Source organism: Triticum dicoccoides, chromosome 2B (assembly GCF_002162155.2).
Source record: "Triticum dicoccoides isolate Atlit2015 ecotype Zavitan chromosome 2B, WEW_v2.0, whole genome shotgun sequence".
Taxonomy (NCBI): Eukaryota; Viridiplantae; Streptophyta; class Magnoliopsida; order Poales; family Poaceae; genus Triticum; species Triticum dicoccoides.
Genome location: NC_041383.1, coordinates 422450527 through 422473611, shown reverse-complemented (window position 1 = coordinate 422473611; position 23085 = coordinate 422450527). Strand labels below are relative to the sequence as shown.

At 44.0% G+C, this 23085-nt stretch overlaps 1 protein-coding gene across 1 annotated transcript; it reads left to right on the top strand.

Annotated features, from left to right (window-relative positions):
- Positions 1-1748: 1748 nt before the first annotated feature.
- On the top strand, positions 1749-19964 carry LOC119364017 (sister chromatid cohesion protein SCC4-like). The gene is made up of 10 exons (XM_037629404.1): positions 1749-2414; positions 2533-3001; positions 12716-12754; positions 15109-15230; positions 15571-15717; positions 16959-17048; positions 17147-17271; positions 18740-18945; positions 19103-19227; positions 19368-19964. Exons 1-10 carry the CDS (start codon positions 1749-1751, stop codon positions 19560-19562), a joined length of 2184 nt encoding a protein of 727 aa, XP_037485301.1. The 3' UTR covers positions 19563-19964.
- The last annotated feature ends 3121 nt before the right edge of the window (positions 19965-23085 follow it).

The window sequence follows — 23085 nt, the reverse complement described above, 5'->3', positions numbered from 1 at the left end:
GGATCAATGTTTTCATTGTAAGCAAGCAGTTGGTTCGTGATCAACTCAAACTGATCAACATATTCATCAACTGTGCCTGTTTGCCGAATGAAAAACGGTCGAATCAGCCCCTGATACTTACCCCGACCAAATTTCTGAATAACTAGAGCAGCGAAATCATTCCATGACACATTGCGAAGCCTCCGCTCGGCAAACTGCAACCAGAGGACTGCATTGCCTACAAAATGCATAGATGCCAATCGTACCCAATTTGTGGAGTGCACCTCATACATCTTAAAGTAATCTGAGCAACGGGTATGCCACAACTTTGGGTTGCTGCCATCAAAACAGGTGAATTGGGAGTCTGTGTGCAGGGTGCTGCCTCCCCATCCCAGAGACGTGCCTACACCTGAATTGAATTGCGTGATCGGGGTAGGAAGGAGAGGAGATCGTAGCTGCTCACCATTACCCGGGGGTGAGTTGGGGGTGGGAAGCACCCTCATACCCCTCCCCATGGAAGCTGATCCTCGTGGCGGCCAACTGGCCTGGTGGTCGTCGTGGGGATCGCCACCCGCCACAGCTCGCGGACCGGATCGAGCACGAGGCCATCGCTTCGTGAAGATGGGTCAGACCCGAGCGACGCCTTGAGGACGCCTTCCATCTGGCGTTGGAGGTTACCCACCGCCGCTTGCAGGGTGGAGACCGACTTCTCCATCCCCGGCTTCCATGCGTCGATGGAGGCCTTGAGATCGAGGAGATTGCCCCTTTGTCGTTGCTGCAACTCCTTGATTTCTTCGATCCCTCGCATGCGCTCGAGGATTTCCGCGATATGTGACTCCATCGCCTTGGCTTGCCGCTGCTACCTTGTGGTGACCGACGGCTTGATGAGGTAATCGGGAAGCGACGCCAGGTTAGGCTCTGATTACCACTTGTTAGGAACCACGACCTATCACTCTCAATATTTGGTTTACAACAAGATACAAGAATTGGGGATCGGGAGAAGGAGATAGTTCTTGTGAAAGAAGAGGAAAGAGATACGGAGGAGTAGGTAGCCGCCGCAAGACATATGCCAGTCGATGCCCTCTCTCACTCTCTAGGTCTAGCATATATCCATCATCTCACCCGCTCAGGCCCGCTCGATCGTCAGTTGGGCTTCATGGCCCGTGTGGACCTTCTGGTTGACTGTTGGCCCTTCTCTCCTGCACCTTGCCTGCCCCGTGGGTCCGCGCTGTCGGTCTCTTGGTGCTGCTAACAAGTTAATAATGACAGCGAACTGAGCGTAAAGCAGATGGTCACTGATGCTCGCATTCTCCTCAATTTATTTTAAACTTTCTGGCAATGCGTCTTTAGTGAAAGAGATTGATGCTCACATTCTCTTAATTTATTTCTAACTTTCAAGGCAATGCGTTTTTAGTGAAAAGAGAGCGTAAGATGCCTATGATAATACTATGTGAGCATATGCGTTTGAACTGTACAAAGAAAATTACTGGTGGCACGACCGGAATTTGCCCATTTCTTTCCGGTTTCACACGCGAGCAGCGTCACGTGTTCCAACCAGCGGCAGCAGCAGGACCCGCCGGACCATTTCCCCGTTCGGCGACGTGAACAGCGACCGAGCACAACACACAAAGACGAGCCCGTTGAAACCGGCGGCCGAACCCAGTCCTTCCTTCCTCCCCCACCCCCCCCTTCCAGCCCACGCTACCCACGCTCCCCCACCCCGATTCCCCCAAATCTCCATGCCGCTGCCGCTCACCACGCCCTAGGTCATGCCGTCCGCCGGGCCGTCCATGTCGGCGGCGGATGGGCTCCTCGCGCTGGCGGAGGAGGCCGAGCGCCGCCGCGACTTCACCACCGCCACCTCCTGCCTGGACTCGGCGCTCAGCCCGCCCCACGCCGCCTCGCTCCTCCCGCTCGCCGAGGCCCGCGCGCGGATGCGCCTCGCCGGCCTGCTGCTCGCCCGCTCCAAGGGGCTCGCCAATGCCAAGGCCCACCTCGAGCGCGCGCTGCTCGTCCTCAACCCGCTCCCCTCCGCTCCGCCGCGCCTCAAGCTGCTCGCGCACTCCCTCCTCGCCAACGTCTACGGCCTCCTCGGCGCCGTCCCGTCGCAGAAGCACGCGCTCCGCCGCGGCCTCAGCCTCCTCGCATCCGCCTCCGCCTCGGGGCTTCTCCCCCCTGGCCCGGCCCTCCTCTGGACCAGTAACTTCCAGGCGCAGCTCGCCTCCGCACTCGTAGTCGACGGGGACGCTGCATCTGCTCTCACTACTCTGTCTGCCGGGGCTGCCGCCGCCGCCGATCTCGAGAGCCCCCAGCTCGACCTATTCTTCGCTGCCACCGCTCTCCACGTCCATTTACTCTGCTGGGAGGACAACGCCGCCGTTGAAGAAGCCGTCGCGCGCGTCTCCCAGCTCTGGGATGCGCTCACGGCCGAGCAGGTAAACTCAAGTTTGCTTTTTTTTTTTCTTCACCTCTTCATTTTTATGCTGTCTGTAGCAGTGAAGAGATATAAATTTTGTGTTTTGTTGCATGCCATCTTATGCTTATTGAATGCAGAAGGAGCATTGGGTTGGGCTGTTCTTCTACACGGAGCTGCTGCAGACTTTCTACCTGCTCAGGGTATGTGACTACAAGGCTGCCTCGAAGCATGTAGAGAGGCTGGACACCGCTGTTAAGAACGAGATGGAGAGGGGACATCGTATTAAAGAGCTTGGTACTGAACTCAGTGCAGTTGAGGGAACACTAGCGCAGACCATGTTGAAGGAGAGGGAGAGGGTGGCTCTAGCGCATAAGCAGGGGCAGTTGAGAGCTCAGCTGCAAGCGTTGTGCGGGTATGACACATTGAAAGATGTGTTAGATTATGGGGACAAGTTACTGTTGGCACCACCGCCGATGCACGGAGAGTGGCTCCCGCGGACTGCGGTGTTTGTGCTGGTGGATCTCATGGTCGTGATGGTCAGTCGGCCAAAAGGCATATTTAAGGAGTGTGGAAAGAGAATACATTCAGGACTACAGCTCATCCATGGTATGTGCTGTTGAATGCTAACTTATTTGAAGTATTGCTTCTGAAGATGATATGCTTATAGCTAACTACACATGTTATACAATTCAAGATAGCAGACACAGCTAGTTTACAACCATGGGTATCAAATAGTAGCCATTTTTTTTACTAAGTCCTGCTTTACAGGGAGGTGCTTATTAAACTCAATCATCAATACTGTGAGGGTTACAATTGTATTCCCTTCTAGGGTTTATTTTGTGAGGTGTTTGTGTGGTTTTATTAATTTCAGTATTTGATATAATTAACTGCCATTCTAGTAATCTCACAGCTATCTTTTTGTGGATGTTTTTTTTCGTACTACAAGGGCTTCTCTATTCATTATCATAATCGCTCTGATTATCCTTGTGAACCAGATATAATCTTCTTCACTTTTGGCCCATTCACTTCCTCGTTTCCTGTGGAGAACACATTATCACTACTCCCTCCATCCATATATATAGGGCCTAGCACGTTTTTCGAGACCGCCTTTGACTATCGATAAGATTAATAGTATATGAGATGTATAATGTGAAAATTGTATCACTGGAAGCTCCTTCCACGTACGAATTTGACGGTATGCTTTGTGTAATATGTCATATATTATTGCTCTAGCATGTGGTCAAAATTAGCCTCAAAAAACTCGTTAGGCCCTATATATATGGATAGAGGGAGTAGCAATTTTGTATGCGATCCTCTCGTGTTCCAAGTCATCCCACTTCCACTCTCCCCTTTGAAATGCCACGATGCTGTTCATCTCAACGAGAGGGAACATCAATGTTTTAAATAGCGGGCTATGGAAAATAGCGGCGGGCCTCCAAATCAGGTATAGTGGGCTAAAGCGGGCTATTTGTGAAGGCGACCATTTAGCTGCACCCTGCTGAAAAGGCTATAGCTCCTATAGCGGAGCTATAGCCGGCTATTGAAAACTATGGAACACTAGTAGAATGCCCGTGCATTGTCACGGGCATTTGAAATATTTTGCTGAAGTTATATATAAATATAATGCATGTTAAATTTCACATGCATACAAAAGATAGCCAGTAATAATTGAAATCCACTTCACTTGAAATGTAAGTTGATAAAGAAGTAAGTACATAGAGAGCAATGATCCAACCAATAATCTGTAGTGAATTAATATTTACTTGATGGGCTTAAGATATTCTTAATATCAGAACTGTTATCTTTAGGTTCATACGCACAATATTTGAGCAAGTATAATAAAACTTCTTCCTCAACTCATAATCATCTTGCATAAGCAATATATATATAGTTAGCACGAATATTTCACATGGAAGTTCTAAAAATATGCAACGGAGAGTACTCATCGTGCAAACCGGACGAATCAAATCTTTACCGTTCCACGATAGCATAAAATCAAAAACAAAAGAGCGAGACACATCCATGCAGTTGAATATATTAGTATTATCTTGAATATAGTGATAACAAAAATAAATGCTTGTACCTTGAATATTATGATAATGAAATATATAAATTTACCCGTCCATGCTCGTTGGAATACCAGCAGAAAATATACGTTGCCATCTAGATATATCGGAATTTCAGCTGGATTGCGCTATTTTGAGTGCGTCGTTGAATTCACTACAATTTTTTTTTTTTTGTAATTTCACTAAATGTCTCAAAGCTTGAAACTATGGGGACTGTGTTGTATGAAGAGTCCAAACTGTATACAAGGCGAACCTTCTGCGGATTGTGGTGTCCATCGAAAGGTCTTTGTGAGGGTCCTCGCCCTAGATCCGGTGGCTGTCTTCAATGCAGAGTTGCAAATTACAGGCGATGACTTCAAGCAGAGGATGGTTGTGCACCGACAGCGGCCGTACATCACATGTACCTGCTGAGATCGTGGAAAAGTGGTGGCGCAACACATAAGGGACGTCGATGGCGATGCAATTCGAGCACCCAGTCTCAAGCTCTGGGGTGGAAGCCTAGGTCTGACTTGTATATCAGTTATACCTAGCAATCGTGAGGTTTTTACGTCGTTACCTTGTTGAAGGCATTGTTCGGCTTGGACTGGTTCTTCAGGGTGAAAACCTAGATTCTCGCCTTCGATGGTTGGATCTGGTGTCTTCTTCTCTTGCAACCTCTTCTTCTCGACTTCTTGGTTCTGCCCTCAACAGGAACTTTATCATCTTTTCAGTTACTCCCTCCGTTCCAAAATAGATGACTCAAACTTTGTACTAACTTTGTACTAAAGTTAGTACAAAGTTGAGTCATCTATTTTGGAACGGAGGGAGTACATAACAAGACACTTTAGCTAAAAAAAAGCTCCATCTGGTCAAACTATAAAGTTCATCTGGTCAAAGTATCAAAACAGTATGTAGAGGCCCAAAATCTTGGTTGCCTTGCCGGTACGCACTCACAATGTAGTGTTTAGCATACATAATTGATCCTAGCAGTCCCATGAGTGTACAGAAGGTTGTTTAGCTGCCAGCAGCATCAGTGCACCGATGAATGATGAGATTGTAGCATCTATATTCATGTAAGTCTCATTACTTGGTGATGCTCCATGAGAGAGACATGAACCCCACAAGAAGTTGAAAACTATCACCATAAGTATTGTTCCAACTAAAAACCAGATGGCAATATAAGGGTTATTAATTAATTATAAAGATGTAGACATTGATCAGTAACCGAACAGTCAGGAATTTTGTTTAAAGAATGTTCAGCAAAGTCGACAATGCATATAATACTGACATCTTAATTGTCAATAAAAAACAAAGACGTAACAAACTCCTATAGATGTTGATAAAACTACAATATAGTTTAGTCAAAACTGTATTATATCACTTTCTACCCATTCCTTACTGAGAAAGAATTAGTACAAACTATAATAATGTTAAAAATGAAGTTTCATGTGTCCAGAAGAAACAACTAAATACACCAATCTACTCTCACCATAACCGACATCAACTCGGGAGTCAAAAGATTTTACATACACTTGCTACGATGCCTGTAATTCGGAGAATTAATACAGAAAGTAGATGGTTTCTATTTGTACAACACTTGTGTACATGCATTTGCTTACCCAGTAGAAGTGGCAGTATTTGCAGTGCAATAGAACTAACCTGATACGGCTTATTTGAGGGGACAACAACAGCAACCAAGGCAGCGGCAGCGTCCAGGAGGAAGTCCTCGACATGTGACCTGGGAAGCGTCTTGGTCATTGCTCATGCTCGCCGGGGCACACTGCCATCACCGTTGTCGTAGTCTTTGTTGATGGGGCTGCAGCTGGTCCCTTTCTACTTCCTACTTGATTCTATAATGGAGCCAGATTTGACCTGATTGCCTGTGTGTTGCAACGGGGGTCTAAATATTTAGGGGGTTAAATAATACAACAACAGAATCCCACATAGTTCTTCTATAGAGAACTTCAAAAACCCAACTAATCTCTATCATGCAGGGAAAGTATCAAACATACATATCTTCAGAATCCCCATATACATCAAGCAACATTATCTCCCTTTTCTTACTATTATTAAATCATTCTTATTTCCTCCTCCAACCAAACTTGCCATGCCTATATCGTTCGAGCCAAGGGAACATTGTACTATGCAGAGTAGAAGATTAACACTCCATATTGAGAGAACAAATCAAGTTTAGTATAGGTGGTACCAGTGGCATGTTTGAGATCATGTCGTCTTAGAAGAACACGTAATCCTTTGCCTCGTATATCTTTCCCTTGATGGATGGAGCTGAACATGACCTGAACTCTGCTCTCCTTTCCTGGTAATCTTTTGACTTTAACAAACTTGATGAGTACATGGTATTCATACTACTACTACTGTACAACATATAATTAATATTTTACAGTACGAAAATAAATTAAGTCAAGAGCCTAAAGAATAAAAAAGGGCAGCCCGGTGCATGTAGCTCCCGCTTGCGCAGGGTCGGGGAAGGGTCCGACCACTTTGGGTCAAGAGCCTAAAGAATGCTAGAAAAATATCTAAATGTCCAAAGCGATGTTCTTAACTTATGGACAAAGCTCTTAACCCAGATGTAGATTTCAACGGTGCAATTTTCATGCACAATCCTTCATATGTTTGCAAGAAAAAAATATCAATGAGCTTCTAGCTTCTACACCAATGTATATATACCAGAATCTAGCCTTTTGTAGCCAAACAAAGCTAGAAAACAAAGATTAGATGGCGGGAAATAAGAGTCCATCCACTTGCTTTGTAACATTAGCAGCCATGGTACGCCAGTTTTCGGCTCAACTATTTGAAGTATAAACCACTTTTACTACTGAGTGCCAACTCGAGAAAAAAAATACCATATGTCAGCTTACTACGTACCAGTAAGCGTTAATTAAGAAGCAATATCACATATTGTGTAGCTAGAGGAAATAAACATATCAATCATGAAAGTTGACTCATGTTATTCTTCCTGGGGGCATCCAGCCTAGTTGATAGCAAGAACTCTTCTCCTTGTTGGTCACCTTTCCGAACATCACCTACGACATAGTCATAACCTGCACGGGCAAGTGCCAAAAACCCAAAGTTGAAGATCAAATTAAATTAATCGCCAAATAACAACTTGGAACTTGTGAAGAAGCACAAAATGCTAGAGTCGAGAAATACAGGTAGATTAATTATACTAAAGTTTTAAGATATTGAAATCTTTATGGTTTGATAACATGTGAATACAAATTTAAAAAATTGTGGCAAGTCATACAACAGACAAATAAATTAGTCCAACAACTGATCCTCTATGTCCAGAGAGAGGGACGTTGTGTCGACAATCACAGCTACATGGAGGATTTCAACATGTTTAACTGAAAAACTTTGAGCATATTAACATCCTCGGAAGTCTGAATCTCCCCACCTTCCACTCTATGGCCATCATCTTCTATGAGATAAATCTAACTACTTCGCACGAAAGGTAGAATATAAACTCCAAACAGAAGCGCAGAATTAACATGTTCAAATCCTGCACTTGTATTGATGGGCAAAAGGTTCATGACCTAAACCCAGATAACTCTTGTGGGCAAGAAAGGGACCCATTTGTTGTTGCTTCTTTGTTTCTCTGATCAGTTTTTGCTAGGACTGGACTAAAGAAGAGGTCATTTAGATTCAGATCCTAAATCCTTGCTTGTTGTAGAACCCCTCTCTGAATTCCAAACTTTTTGCAAGAGCAGTCATTGTACATCATAATTTACCATGTGATTCATCGGGAAAATAGAAATGGAAAAATGCCATGCTGCAAACATAATATAACTGAATGTCTGATTGTCATATACAATAGGGCTTATAAGACGTATAGCTCTAATATTATCATTTTGCAGAAGGAAAGGCTTTAGACTTTTAGTCCATTAACATCAAAAGATAGCATTACATTTAGAGAAGTAGTACATGAATAAAAGGGAAGCAATATACATAAATAGCAAGATATTCTATGAACACACACACACACATCAGGTTTCTGATGGTCCACACAGCATCAGAAATAGCAATATATATCTGTTGTTTTGATCAATTGAGAAAGGCACAACCTCCTGAAAGAGCATGATCCGTGAATTGCCGCAGCTAGCCACTGCAAGAAGAGAGGAGCACAGTAGCACGGCAACTGCCGGTGACCCAAGTGTAATGGAACAAACCTGATACTAACGATGCTGCCAGGTTCCTTGAGGCATGAAAAAAGCATCCGAGGCATGGTCGTGCTAGTTGGGTCTCCTCGACCGCGAAACGGTGTAGCGACGGGAAGGAACCGGCGCCGCTAGGTGCAGAGGTTGGGTCAATATGGCCTCCGGCCGCGACGCCGGCGAGGACAAGGGCGAACCTAGCCGCGCGGTCAGGCGCCGCCGCCGCCGGTGAATCGCAAGTTACCTGCAGCACAACAAAGACGCAAGTATGTTCAAATCGTAAGTCCGTCAAGACTGACCGACCTCAAGAATCGGGGGTAGACGTAAGGGGAACACGAACTGAGATGGAGAGTGTGGGAGAGCATCGGGGCGTGGCCTGCGGCCAAATCGGCACCATATTAGCGACGGTAATGAGGCCAGGAGCTCTCGCCCACGCTCTCCTCGTCGCCCGCGATGGGAAGCGTGAGGCATCATTGATGGCGGATCCGGATGATGCCGATCTCCAATGCCGCCCGCGAGATGGGAAGAAAACTAACTGCCGACATCGCCGCTGCACTTTGCCGGAGGGCCACCCGCTGCAGCTACAGCCGCTGGCAGGGGCAGTAGTGGAGGGCGCCGCCGCACAGCTTGCACCCCGCGCCGGGAGCATCCAGAGATGTGGAGTAACTGCCGGTGGCCGCTAGGTCGCACGATATTGCAGCTGCGAGAGATGTCGATCCCGGACGGCGGCGGCGGCGTCTTCTCTGGTGGGAGGTCGGCGGCGGCGATCTCGTGCATCGGCGGCAGGAAGATCGTACGTAGGCGGCGGCTTCTCCTCTGGGAGTTCGAGGGGATTGAGGGGAGCGGCGTTGTATGTTTTTTTTGGGTGCGTGCCTAGGGACCCTAGAGGGGGGACGAAAAAAACCAGCGAAATAAAACGGTTGGAAGTGGTGGGACGAAAATAAACCGTGGATACTATTCTACCAACTCAGACATTAGGAGTAGAGATATCAATGATAAGTTTGTTTTATTGTTCGTTCATATGAGCAACAGATCTATAAAGGTTTCAGCATTTCTTGATACATGTCTACAGCAAGAATGCAGCGACAGCAATTCTCATATGAGTGTGAACTTTCCCTTTTCTCAACAACAATCCTTACAAGGTGGTGGTTTTAATTTTTGTTTGACAAGTTGAGATTGATCAGTACCATTTATCATGATCTGGTAAGATCTTCAGCCAACCTTAGGAGGATGTTTGGTTTCATCAAATGCTACTTGGCTGATGTGACATCCTAGCTTAGAAGGAATGATAGGCTGCTCATATGAACAAGGTGCACCTTCTTTTCCGGGAACTCATCTCCAAGAACCTCTGGTTAAGTGTGCTTGGCTTGGAGCAATTTGGGGATGTGTAACCGGCTGGGAAGTTCTTCCCCATTGCGCACGAGAGAGGACAATGTGTGGGGTGTTGGTCTGTGAGGCCAGTCTAGATCTTGCTACGAGTAACGACTGCTGGTCTGGGTGAGAGGTGGGGTGTTACAGCTGACCCTTGGGTTTCACAATATTCCATGTCCATTTTTCTTGTTGAAGCAAACTCCATGAAGGTGCCTATGTGAATGTTGTGACATAAATGGATGAGAGGCATATATAAATGGGAGTGGCCATGTTGATGCAAATGGTGGGTTTGAGATACATGACGTAGTTAAGCGGAACGGCTGAAAATGACGGGAAATGAGTCTTTGACGTTAAATTGAATATTTTGATTTTAACTTTATTGGATGATTATTTTAGGCCTTACTAAACAAGTGTTACACAAAATAATGAAATCTTGTTTTACATTTTAATAAAGTCCACTTTGCAACCTTTAACCCTTGCCGAAGTTCACGTTACAACCTTTAACCCCAGGGGCGGGCCCAGGAATTGAAGACTGTGTATTCAAATTTTGAATTTCTTTTGGGAAGCCTATATAGCCTTCCTTTTGGCGCGTATAACCGATTATAGTAGTATATTGTACTAGTTCTAAACTATATAAAAGATATTTCGTAATATATTATATTCATCATAATTGATCATAACTTGCATTGTTCAGCATATAAAAGTAATTGTTCAACATATTGCGGCAAAATCTAAGATATATAGAGGATAGAAAATAGAAAAGGATAAGAAACCTTACAAATTACAGGAGTACTATTCTTTATAGATAATGTTCACTGTAGCAAAATCAAAATTTATAAACATTCTCACATTACAAATTTAAATGGAAAATTGCAAATTCTCATGTCTAAATAATTCACAATCGACTGCAAACAAGTTCTAATTTCACTATAATTAAATAGGCAGAGAAGTGTCCGAACTAACTTACTTTTGTTTGTATGTACTGTAGTGCATCCTCCTTAACAACACGAGAAGAAAATTATGCTCCTGCCTGCAGCGATAGATGTATTCAGTTGGACTAAGAAATAAGAATTGGCATAAGAAGAGAGCTCCCAATTTCAGAAGTGAAGGATTAATATATCCAATTAGCAATTATACCTGAATTTGTGGGTTGTGCCTTTGAAACCGAACCAATGCCTGCTGGCTGCTGCCCTCTGCTGGATCAGAACCAGGGTAAGCGGGGGATGAATTCGTCGCACCGTCTAGGCCGCCGTTCGCACGTCCAGTTGCCGAGCAGGCCATGGCAACCGCCGTGGCCTCCTGGCGGCTCGCCGCTCGCATGTGGAGAGAACAGGGCAAGGTGCTGGTTCGTCTCCATCTGACCTGATCCATAGATTTTTTTGAGGGCCGATGGTCTGCGTGCGTGCGTGCGCTACAGCCACTTGGGCCAATGGGCCAAGTCGCGGAGTCGTGGAGTTTTGGGCTGAAATACTTAACTAGCAAGTTTGACTGTACAGTTTCGTTTTTCCTTATATATACGCAGTATATACATTATATATATCTAGTTTTTTGGCAAAATTAATGGGTATTCAACTGAATACCCTTGAATTGAGGTGGGCCCGCCCCTGCTTTAACCCTTGCCGAAGTTCACGTTACAACCTTCAATTCCTAAGCCATTTATTTTTATCCCAAACCCAGCTATAGAAAACCTACACCATTAGGTCTTACATTAAACAAGTGTTTCACAAAACAATGAAATCATGTTTTACTTTTTATAATAAAGTCTACTTTACAACCTTTAACTCTTGCCAAAGTTCACGGTACATCCTTCAACTTGTAAGCAATTTATTTGTTACGCCAAAACATGAAAATCTATTCAGTTTAGCCCCTTGGTCCAATCTCAGGTGGCTTTGTGCTGATTCAGATTCCACATGGTGGACAGCTGGCACAACTAATCCACGACAGCCGTGGCCCTATCTCTCTTCTGTCTCCCATGGCCATTTCTCTTCTTACTTTCCCCGACCCGAGCTAGCCCAAATCTCTAACCCTGCAGCCACAAGATTATCCAGGGCAACAGTGAATATCTTCCAGGATATGATGCAGGTTGCGAGATTGAAAAGATGACAGGCAGGCGTGAGTTGGGGAGAGTGACAATATAGTTAAAGTCGTGCTTAAGAGAAGAGAAAGTCACTTGAGAGATGAGTGAGAGAGAGGGGGTGAATGGGTTTCATAGTTTGGGGTCAAAAATAAATGGTTTAGTAGTTGAAGGTTGTAATTTAAACTCGGCAAGATTTCAAGGTTATAGTGTATATTTCTACTTCCTACGTGCTGATTATATGCATTTGATAACATAGCTGTCGCCGCCTTTTAAAATTAAACCTGGCGTGATTTTGTAAAAAAAAAAAATCCTCAATTGATCAGCACCACAGCGTCCAAATTTACATTAGCTCCCTGCATACCAGATTTATTGTCCATGTATGCCTCATGAAACATCAAACGTGGTACACCTTCAATCCATCACCGGAATTTGCAAGGAGTAACCTCGACCCGCATGTACCACCTGTTGAGTAATCAAGGGCAGTAAATGCATTGATACATATCGACCTTGCATAAGCTAATAGTAACCTTTCACCATGCATTTTTTCTTGGATATTTTAAACATGATCTTATATATATTGTGTCTATGTTAAACCTGAAATACATAGAAACTTCTGTATATCTATAATTTACTGGGCATTCACATTGTTTCACAGAGGAACTCTCGAAGCTTGGGATCGTGGATGGTGTGACAGGTACTGATAATAACTTCAGTTATTTTCTACGACAACTCTTTACAAATTTTATTGTGTACAACCATATTTTAGAGCTGACACTTAGGTGGCCTTTGTTTGAGCTTCGGCTAGTGATTCTGGATTCTACTCCTTCCAAAATCCGAATCGCAAACAAACAACCAGCTACCCATGAGAGATTCTAGGAATCGATTCTAAAAGTTACACTGCAAGGCGACTGCAGCCGGTAGCTGCGAATTTGCTGATTCCCGAGCGATTCCCCAGCTTCCACTTACCCACCTTAGAATCTAACCTAATTTCTTCCCGTTATTACAGACGAAATGCCATCGCTCTCCCAATAGATATTTCCCCTCGTTATTTCTCCACCCCAGCGACAGAGAGAGATACACAGGCTCCGTTCGCCGCCGGCTCCAAGAGCGCCGCCGCCGTCGGCTCCTGAGCGGGCGGATCCGCCACATCCACACCTCCCCGAACACTGTCCAATCTCTCTGTCCATCCCCAACCTCAGTTACCGGCCACCCCCAGACGACTGGATCTGAGCTCCAGCCGCTTGCAGTTCTGCCGGCTCCGTCCGCTCTTCGAGCTACTATCCTCTGCCTGACCTGCACCGCGCCACGCCCCAAGCTCCAGCAGCGACACCCACAATGTCAACACCAACGCCGCGACAAGCTACCCAGATCCTTTTGCTCCAACGGCCCAAGGAATAGATGTGTTACCTCCAGCGGCGGCTACCCACTTTTCTAGCGAACAACTGCTTAAATCATGTGCGTATGAAAGTTTTATGATTGATCATTAGACATTAGTGTATTTGGTGGCGTTGCAGACATTTCACAACACTTCAGATTTTCCTAAAGCAGGGCAAACAAACAGATCGATTCTGATTCTCAGAATCTGCAGCTGCAGCTGATTCTCAGAATCCAAGCCATAGCTGATTTTCAAGAATCTGTAGCCCAAACAAAGGGGGCCTTAATGCATGACCCTGGTTGGATCCATGTCATTCTACTACTGTGTAGTTCCACTGTTCACACACTTTTTCCTTTCTTTGGTTAAGCAACATAAGCTCAAATTTTTCTAGAGAATATGCAAGAGCTTTTCATATCTTTCCATGAAGCTGGAAAAGCAGTTTAGATGCAAGAACATCTGCACCAAAATGGCGAGACATGGTAATGGAAGTCAAATGTCAATCCCGAAAAAGAGCACTAAGCCTAGGAGGCTGCTCCTACAGTGGCTCAAAAAACAAACTTCCAGCCCTTGCTTCTTCTGCCTCATCTTTGATCTACTACGTAACTTTTACCAAATCGTGATGGTCATTCTAAAAATCACGCCTTTCAGAAACAATCTTAAGTTGAGCTGATACTGTGAGTTGTCACGGTTCTTGTTGTCTTATGTGCTGGATATGCATGATACCTTATCCTGCTGGAGTTCCAATGTGGCAAATCCTATGCAGACTAAATCAATTGTGATATGTTTAACCCTTTCTCATGTGGTCATATGTTCTTTTTTTTTGAACTTTCTTCCTTTTTTTTTCTTTTAAGAAAACGGAATTTGTAGCTCCTAGCTTGTCAATCTTTGCCCCTGCCAACTAAATCATGCATATCAGTCATGGGCCATTAATTTTGAATTTGGCGTGAACTACTTCATACCAGACATTTCTCTACTCGCTGGGCTGCTTTAACGAATTCAATCTTCGGAATATCTATATGTCAATGAATACTTCCCTGATTTGCTCTCAAACAACGATCTCTCCCTTATATGCAACAACTGTAGCAAAACCTTACCCGTTTCTTCCACTGCCACTCCATTAAATTTCTCATGTTATATTTTTCCGTGATACCTCTCTTAATCCTCATCTTCTTTTTCCACCCTCTCAGCGCTGGGCTCCCATTGAAGCACCAAATCTGCACCACATTATAACCTCATGCTTGTTTGCACCAAGACCACCCAATTTGATGGCCATGGGCGGCGCTAAGTACCTAGATGAGTAATCTTTCCAGACAATTTTGCCTCCAACTTCTTTGCCGGCACCAGGTGCTGCCCTAGCTACAACTGCCTGCCGGTCATCAAGAAGGGGCAAGCTGGAGCTTGCCACAACCACCCAACTGTTTCTTTTGAGTTTCTATGGAAACTGGTAGCACACATCTCGAGATCCACTGCCATGTAGTCTATTCATTGAGGACCATCGATTATCATGTTCCATCGATTATCAATTGTTCTGTCGTATATAAAGAACTTTCTCGTAAATATTTTGTGCGTCGCAGAAAAAAAATCTTCACTAACTGCATAAGAAATTATTATTTTACTGTAGTATTGTACTTCTGTTACCTTAACCTCATTTAATTTTGTCATTATATATGCAGAGGGAGATTTGGAACACTCAACTATATGGACGGCCGGGTTGTACTTGATGCTTTTACTTCAGTTTCTCGAAAACAATGTAGCTGTAGAACTCACGAGATCAGAATTTGTTGAAGCCCAAGAGGTACATAGAACAGCATATCCATATTTTTTTACTAATACATAGGATGACTGCTCAAGGTTGCAAGTTTGCAACCGTTCTTCGGTATTCGTCTATGTATATGCTTTTCAAATATACTTGTCCATTTTTTTTAAGGGCATCCCTGCCAATCTGTTTACTGAAAATAATCTCTCGTGATATGTTGAGCTATTATATATTTTTATTGGGTTTGATATAAGCACATCTTGTCTGGTATAATAGGTCCAGTAATTGTGCCAGATACATTTCTTTCCAAACATCAGATCTGTATATCTTATGGTTATTCAACTAACCCTTTATTATCAATTCGTCATTGTTTCTGTAGGCTTTAGCACAGATGAAAAATTGGTTTACTCGTTTCCCAACAATTCTCCAAGGTTGTGAGAGCACAATTGAAATGCTAAGGGGACAGTATGCACATTCTGTTGGCTGCTTTGACGAGGCTGCTTTCCACTTCCTTGAAGCATTGAAGGTATTTTTTTCCTCTCGATATGCCACTCCACAGCAATGTTCAGGATATCGGTATCTGGTACCATATCGGTTGGGTGCTGAGTGGGGATAAATAGGCGAATTTTCCAGTAAGGGCTATTTGGTGTCCCACCGAGTAGCGATTAACTGACTGAGATGCTGATTAACCGGCCGATATTTGGAACAATGCTCCACAGTATGTTTCTTTGCATACTCTCTGCCATGCATTTCCTAGTCTCCTCTTGTATGCTACCAAACACATTAATATTCTGTGGGGATTCTGCACGCTGCACCTCCAACTGTGCTTCATGTGATTAATGATGTAAAAAGCTAACAACATCCGGTCATTGGTTACGTGTACAATGTGATCTACAATCAGGTTTCCAGTACAACAGCAGCAGCAGCAGCAACAACAACAACAACAACAACAACAACAACAAAGCCTTTAGTCCCAAACAAGTTGGGGTAGGCTAGAGGTGAAACCCATAAGATCTCGCGACCAACTCATGGTTCTGGCACATGGATAGCAAGCTTCCACGCACTGATACTCCAGTACTTCAGATCTCTCTTTACGGACTCCTCCCATGTCAAGTTCGGTCTACCTTAGCCTCTTTTGACATTATCAGCATGCTTTAGCCATCCGCTATGCACTGGAGCTTCTGGAGGCCTGCGCTGAATATGCCCAAACCATCTCAGACGGTGTTGGACCAGCTTCTCTTCAATCGGAGTTACCCCAACTCTTATCTCGTATATCATCATTTTGGACTCGATCCTTCCTTGTGTGGCCACACATCCATCTCAGCATGCGCATCTCCACCACACCTAACTGTTGCACATGTCGCCTTTTAGTCGGCCAACACTCAGCGCCATACAACATTGCGGGTCAAACCGTCGTCCTATAGAACTTGCCTTTTAGCTTTTGTGGCACTCCCTTATCACAGAGAATGCCAGAAGCTTGGCGCCACTTCAACCATCCGGCTTTAATTCAATGGTTTGCATCTTTATTGATATCCCCATCCTTCTGCAGCATTGACCCCAAATATCGAAAGGTGTCCTTCTGAGGCACCACCAGTCCTATTATACTATAGCTAGCCATCTTTTAGTCAATATTCTATGCGTCCCAAGTCCGCTGAAGTACATACATCTATCAAGGAATGTAGATTTTTATATATTAGGCCAATTGTTCTTATGTTCTGTTGCAACCTATCCAGCCCTTTTCTAATTGAAGAAATACATTTTTTTCAGCTGACAGAGAACAAATCAATGCAATCTATGTGCCAAGTTTATGCGGCAGTCTCCTACATTTGTAAGGGTGACGCGGAATCATCTTCAGAGGTAAAGTAGGATTTTATATCACTCCTACATAACCTGTCTTTTTCTGTATCAAGCCAGCTAATACAACTAAATGTTGCCTCACCTTTTTGGCTGTTCAGGCACTAGAATTGATTGGTCCTGCTTACAGAACCATGGACTCATTTGTTGGGGTACGAGAGAAGACCTGTATCATTTTTGTTTACGGACTTCTACTTATGAGGCAGCATAATCCACAAGATGCACGGTGAGATATGATATAGTACTAAGTAGTGAAAATTAGTATAATGACTGCAGTGTAATGAATGTATTGTGCATCACTGTATATGATTTTTTCCCCACTACTCCCGGAAAAAAAAGATTTTTCTTCTAGGGTTTCATATTTGTATTTCTCCTCTAGGGTTCCATATTTGTCCTCTTGAACTTTAAAGTTCATTTGGACTCCAAGTGATGTCGACACCGATGACTTCCCGATTAAGATAGGACTGCATCAGGGGTCAGCTTTGAGCCCTTATCTTTTTGCATTGGTGATGGATGAGGTCACAAGGGGTATACAAGGAGATATCCCATGGTGTATGCTCTTTGCGGATGATGTGGTGCTAGTTGACGATAGTCGGACGGGGGTAAATAGGAAGTTAGAGTTATGGAGACAAACCTTGGAATCGAAAGGGTTTAGGCTTAGTAGAACTAAAACCGAGTACATGATGTGCGGTTTCAGTACTACTAGCTGTGAGGAGGAGGAGGTTAGCCTTGATGGCCAGGTGGTACCTCGGAAGGACACCTTTCGGTATTTGGGGTCAATGTTGCAGGAGGATGGGGGTATTGATGAAGATGTGAACCATCGAATCAAAGCCGGATGGATGAAGTGGCGCCAAGCTTCTGGCATTCTCTGTGACAAGAGAGTGCCACAAAAGCTAAAAGGCAAGTTCTACAGGACGGCGGTTCGACCCGCAATGTTGTATGGCGCGGAGTGTTGGCCGACTAAAAGGCGACATGTTCAACAGTTAGGTGTGGCGGAGATGCGTATGTTGAGATGGATGTGTGGCCACACGAAGGATCGAGTCCGGAATGATGATATACAAGATAGAGTTGGGGTAGCACCAATTGAGGAGAAGCTTGTCCAACATCGTTTGAGATGGTTTGGGCATATTCAGCGCAGGCCTCCAGAAGCTCCAGTGCATAGCGGACGGCTAAAGCGTGCGGAGAATGTCAAGAGAGGGCGGGGTCGACCGATTTTGACATGGGAGGAGTCCGTTAAGAGAGACCTGAAGGATTGGAGTATCGACAAAGAGCTAGCTATGGACAGGGGTGCGTGGAAGCTTGCTATCCATGTGCCAGAGCCATGAGTTGGTTGCGAGATCTTATGGGTTTCACCTCTAGCCTACCCCAACTTGTTTGGGACTAAAGGCTTTGTTGTTGTTGTTGAACTTTAAAGTTCATTTGGAATTGGAATGGCAAAATTGGAGATCCCCTCTGTCGTGACTGGATATATAATTGTTTTCAATTTTTTAAAAGCCCACATGATCTCGATGCGTTAAACATATGGCCACTTAGAAACAGAAGTTATACCACCATGTAGCTAATGTTCTGCATTATTTGTTTCCCACGGGTGTCTGCCACATTTCATTTCCTCTTTTACGTTGAGCGAACTCTCGGCAAGTTTGCAGATAGTCAATTTCTATGTTGTTAATATGAAATGTTTCTACCTGATGCAGGGTCCGCCTTGCAAGTGGTTTGAGAATAGCGCACCAACAGTTGGGTAACATCCAATTGGTTTCTCAGTATTTAACAATATTAGGTACATTAGCACTTCAGTTACACGACACTGGACAAGCCAGAGAGATCTTGAAGTCATCGTTGACATTAGCTAAGACACTTTATGACATCCCAACACAAATCTGGATCTTGTCGGTATTTACAGGTATGTCCTCAAGGTTACATTGATTTCTTCACAAGGCGATTGAAAATTTCATTTCCTTCCGTAGGCTGGTTGTTTAATCTCTTGGTATGCATTCTTGTTGTGACTGTCAATTTGTCGAATCGCTGGATGTTGATGGCAACTGATATCTTATTTTCAGAGTTATATCGAGAACTGGAAGAAAAGGAGAATGAAATGGAGAATTCAGAATATGGAAGTAAGAAAGAGATCGATCTGCAGAGAAGACTGGCTGAAGCTCGTTCTCGCGCTTATCACCAGGAGCTGGTATGGTACCACAGCTTTGATTGAAGTTGATCCATTGCCTTGTTATATGGAAGTCTGGACAATTTTATTAGACTCTTTTGTCACTGAAAAAAACATGGAACACATTTATGCAAGGAGTTGAAGTTGAAGTTGTGTTTCAGGTGGAGAAAGTGAGGATCGAAGTCGAGCCGCTGCACGACTTGTTCCAGAAGCATAACGATATGTCGGGCCTGCCGGCAAATGATGACCTTGACATCCCAGAATCAGTGGGGCTGTCCACTCCGCAGCCCTCGTCTGTGAGAAGGCTGGTCGATTCAAGCTCAGTAAGGCGCAGCACAAGGAGGCGGGTGTCGTGAGTCATGCTGTCTGTCCATCGGAGTGAATCGCCATGCTCCCCATAGAGAGAGCATGCTGGACATGTTAGCCTATAGGCCCCTCAGTTGTTGTTATTAAGTTTATTATTAGTTAATTGTACACCGTTGTAGCTTCATCTTCTGTTAACAATTACTAGCAAAAGAGATCATGCGTTGCACCAAGAGAGAAATTCCACAGGCCCCTAACCCAATAATCATGACTCAAACCCCCATAGGTAGGTTCAGGTTCTTTATTTCAACACATGGTATCTCATTTGTGTTGATGACAATCACGCATTTGAATGTGGTCAATCTTAAAGCGTCTCTCTCAGCATACAGCATAAGATGAGAACTTTGCTTTTTTTCCTGCAAGGTTTTGATGAGGCGCGCATGCGTGGTTGTAGATGACTTGTTTTGTCTTCAATCTGGTTTTGTTGAGGTGTTCATGTACGAAAGAAAGATGGGTCACGTGCTATTGATTAAAGTTGCATCCTAAATACTTTCTCCGTCCGGATATACTTGTCATCAAAATAGATAAAAGGGGATGTATCTAGACGTATTTTAGTTTTAGATACATCTTTTTTTATTCATTTTGGTGACAAGTATTTTCGGATGGAGGAAGTACTATTTAAAAAATAATTAACAGACAAAATAATATCAAATTTAGATTTTACACATTTTTTAATCAAAATTCATGTATAATATGTTAGATTTAGAGTTAGAATTTAAAAGATAGGATACAAATATTATTAAAAAGCGTTTGATATGGACCACCCTTTAATTTATCGAAACTGGGAGGTAACTACACGGTGAAAACCTGACTTAAGAAATAGGATCGTTGGTTGATTCATCAAAACCACAGTTTTTTTTTTTTTGCAAAAACTAAAATTTAACTTAAACCAGGACCGCGCATTGATTAACAGAAACTATATGAGGGGTTATGCAAAATTCCCTGACGGATGAGCAGAAGCATTAAACTCTTTATATTAGTATAAAAAAGAAAGGTATATATTAATTGCAAGGGAATGGTTCAGTTTCAAGCGTATAAGTGGGGTTAGAGTTGTGTCGAATATTGTGTACAATGTATGTTATAATTGGACTTGTAGTTGTATTGTGTTTAAATATGATATGGAGTCGTGTCCTGGTAGGACACTTGTATCCTAGACCTCTCATATATAGTGGGGGTATACACACGATGTAACATATGCCAACATAATAGCACATGAACGCAGAGGAAGCTGGCGGCATGTGCCGGCGTCCAAGGTGACCGGGTGCGGTATTGTAGCAGTGTCATGGGGAGGAGCGTCCATAGTTAGGCTCCGGAGATGTAGCCATATCGACGAACCTCGTTAACAAATCTCGATGTCGTGCTCGTGTGATTGATTGATCCTCGGATGGTCGACGATGACCTTGATTTATTCTAACAGGTGGAATCATGATTCCAGAATAACTAAAAACAGAAAACTTATATGGTTGATGGTCATCGCCTGACCAAACGACAGGGCGTTTCAGTGCACATGCGCTGGTATAGGTTCGGATGATGACGGCATGGTTGTGTTGCCCTTTGTTGATATCAGCTTTTGGCACGACATAAAGCGTAATCAAAATGCCTTCAAATAAAATGTACCAAATATGAAAAATGTCCGTATGGTTAAAATGAACAACTTTGATATCCGGGTCATCGTCATCCGATCTCATCTCAGGGGTGGAAGATGTGCTTGGAGTGCTTAGATTTGGCATCTGGAGTACTGTTTGTCCGATTACGCCTCAAGACGATCCCAAATGAAAAAGTGTTCTACATAAAATATCTTGGTCTCGTCGAGGTGATCAGTTTTGATATTTGAATTATCTCAATTTGAGGTTGTATGCAAAAGTTACAGGCAAACATACGCCCTACTACAGTGGATGGCCTGATTGTCCAGGTTGGAAACCGAAGAATCCCTCTAAAGATTAGACGAAAGGCCCAAAAGTCTGGGCTATTATTCGGGCAGACAACAAAAGGTTCAAATTGAAGCAGAGGATCTGGGATGGAACCCGGACAATTAGGGCAAACGCCCGACTTGGAGTCCGAACATCCGGGCAATAACTCACATTTTTCTCTAGTGTAGGAATTGGAAAACAAGCAAAAACACCCTCAAGATTATCTCGAATCAAAAAAGTTCAACATGAAAGCTGTTCTTCTCGCCGGAATGGATAAATTTGCTTTTGGGTGCATCTCCATCCGAGACTGTATGTGGTCTATGGGTCCCCAAAATCGAACTGCGGTCTCAGACCTACCTAATTCGGGTTTGATTAATTTTGGGAGGATTTGGACAGGATTTGGAGTCCTTTTCTTTTACGAGAAGTCCATCCACCTCATAAATACATGAGAGGTGACAGTCGATTAACAACACACAATCGACAAACACATCTACCACATTCTTCTTCTTCTTCTTCTTCTTCTTCTTCTTCTTCTTCTTCTCGTTCTTTATTGTTCTTCTTGTTGCAGGGCAGCGAGCCATGAGGCCCTGAGAGCGGTCAAGTTGGTCTAGGGTAGCCCATAGCCATCGAACACCCTGATGGGTCCCTCCCAGCCAAGGCGTCTGGGGTTTCGGGTCTACATATGCGCCCGCCGGATAGCTTGCGCACCGCGCTTCCGGTTGGGTCTCCTTCAACATTAGCCGCAGTGCATCACCCTCGGTATCGAGGGTATACCATGACATGTTTGTGTGCGAGTCCCTTCTCCCGTCCTTACTCTGCGTCTAGCATCTTTGAAGGGCGTGTTGAGATGTGTCCCCGGTTGATCTTGCGGGGTTCGGTCTGTGTTTATCTCCGATGGATCTGTTTGGAACCGGTCTTTATTCATCTGTGTTCATGTGTCTGCATGTTGGTCCTTTCTATCTATGTTTCTCTTCATCGACGATGGTAACTGTTTTGTTACATTGGTTCTTTGAAGTCTTAGCACGACGACTTCTTGACTGCCTACTACAACAATGTTTGCTCGGCCCCAGCGAATGCCGAGCGATGATCGCAGCACGCCTTCGGCTCACTCCAGTGTTTGTAATTGTCACTAGGTGGCCTAAGAACATGGATGTAATCTCAACTACTTCTTGTGTTCTTTGTACCGCAATGATGTTTTATGAATAAATCAGAAGATTTTCCTGCCAAAAAAACACAAGATAGCGGCATGCCACGTGCTATTACGAGTAGCTTGGTTTGCGACGCCAATGTTGGCGTAGCCATGTAGAAAAGGCGTGCCGATGATGACACAAGAGCTAGACGAAGCCCCATCTGTGTTATTGAACTGCCTAATCATGTTTTCTTACTTTTCTATCCAAACAAGGAATTGTACGGACTCAACTTAACAGAAAAACTAACTAAAACAGTTTTTCCCTATAAAGAACTGCCTTTTCTAAATCTTACATCCAATCCACCGTATCCAAATGTTTACTGTATGAATGATAGATGTTCAAATCACCTAAAAGATATATTTGAGGAAGAAAATTTATTAGATGGATTTTTCTTTGAGAGGGAGACACCGCCTTCT

Excerpts from the sequence above, each read along its gene's own strand:
- LOC119364017 (XM_037629404.1), top strand. The coding sequence starts at position 1,749 with ATGCCGTCCGCCGGGCCGTCCATGTCGGCGGCGGATGGGCTCCTCGCG. Across the intron at positions 12,755-15,108 it reads GATCGTGGATGGTGTGACAG|AGGGAGATTTGGAACACTCA; the intron begins GTACTGATAATA and ends TTATATATGCAG. Across the intron at positions 19,228-19,367 it reads GCGCTTATCACCAGGAGCTG|GTGGAGAAAGTGAGGATCGA; the intron begins GTATGGTACCAC and ends GTTGTGTTTCAG.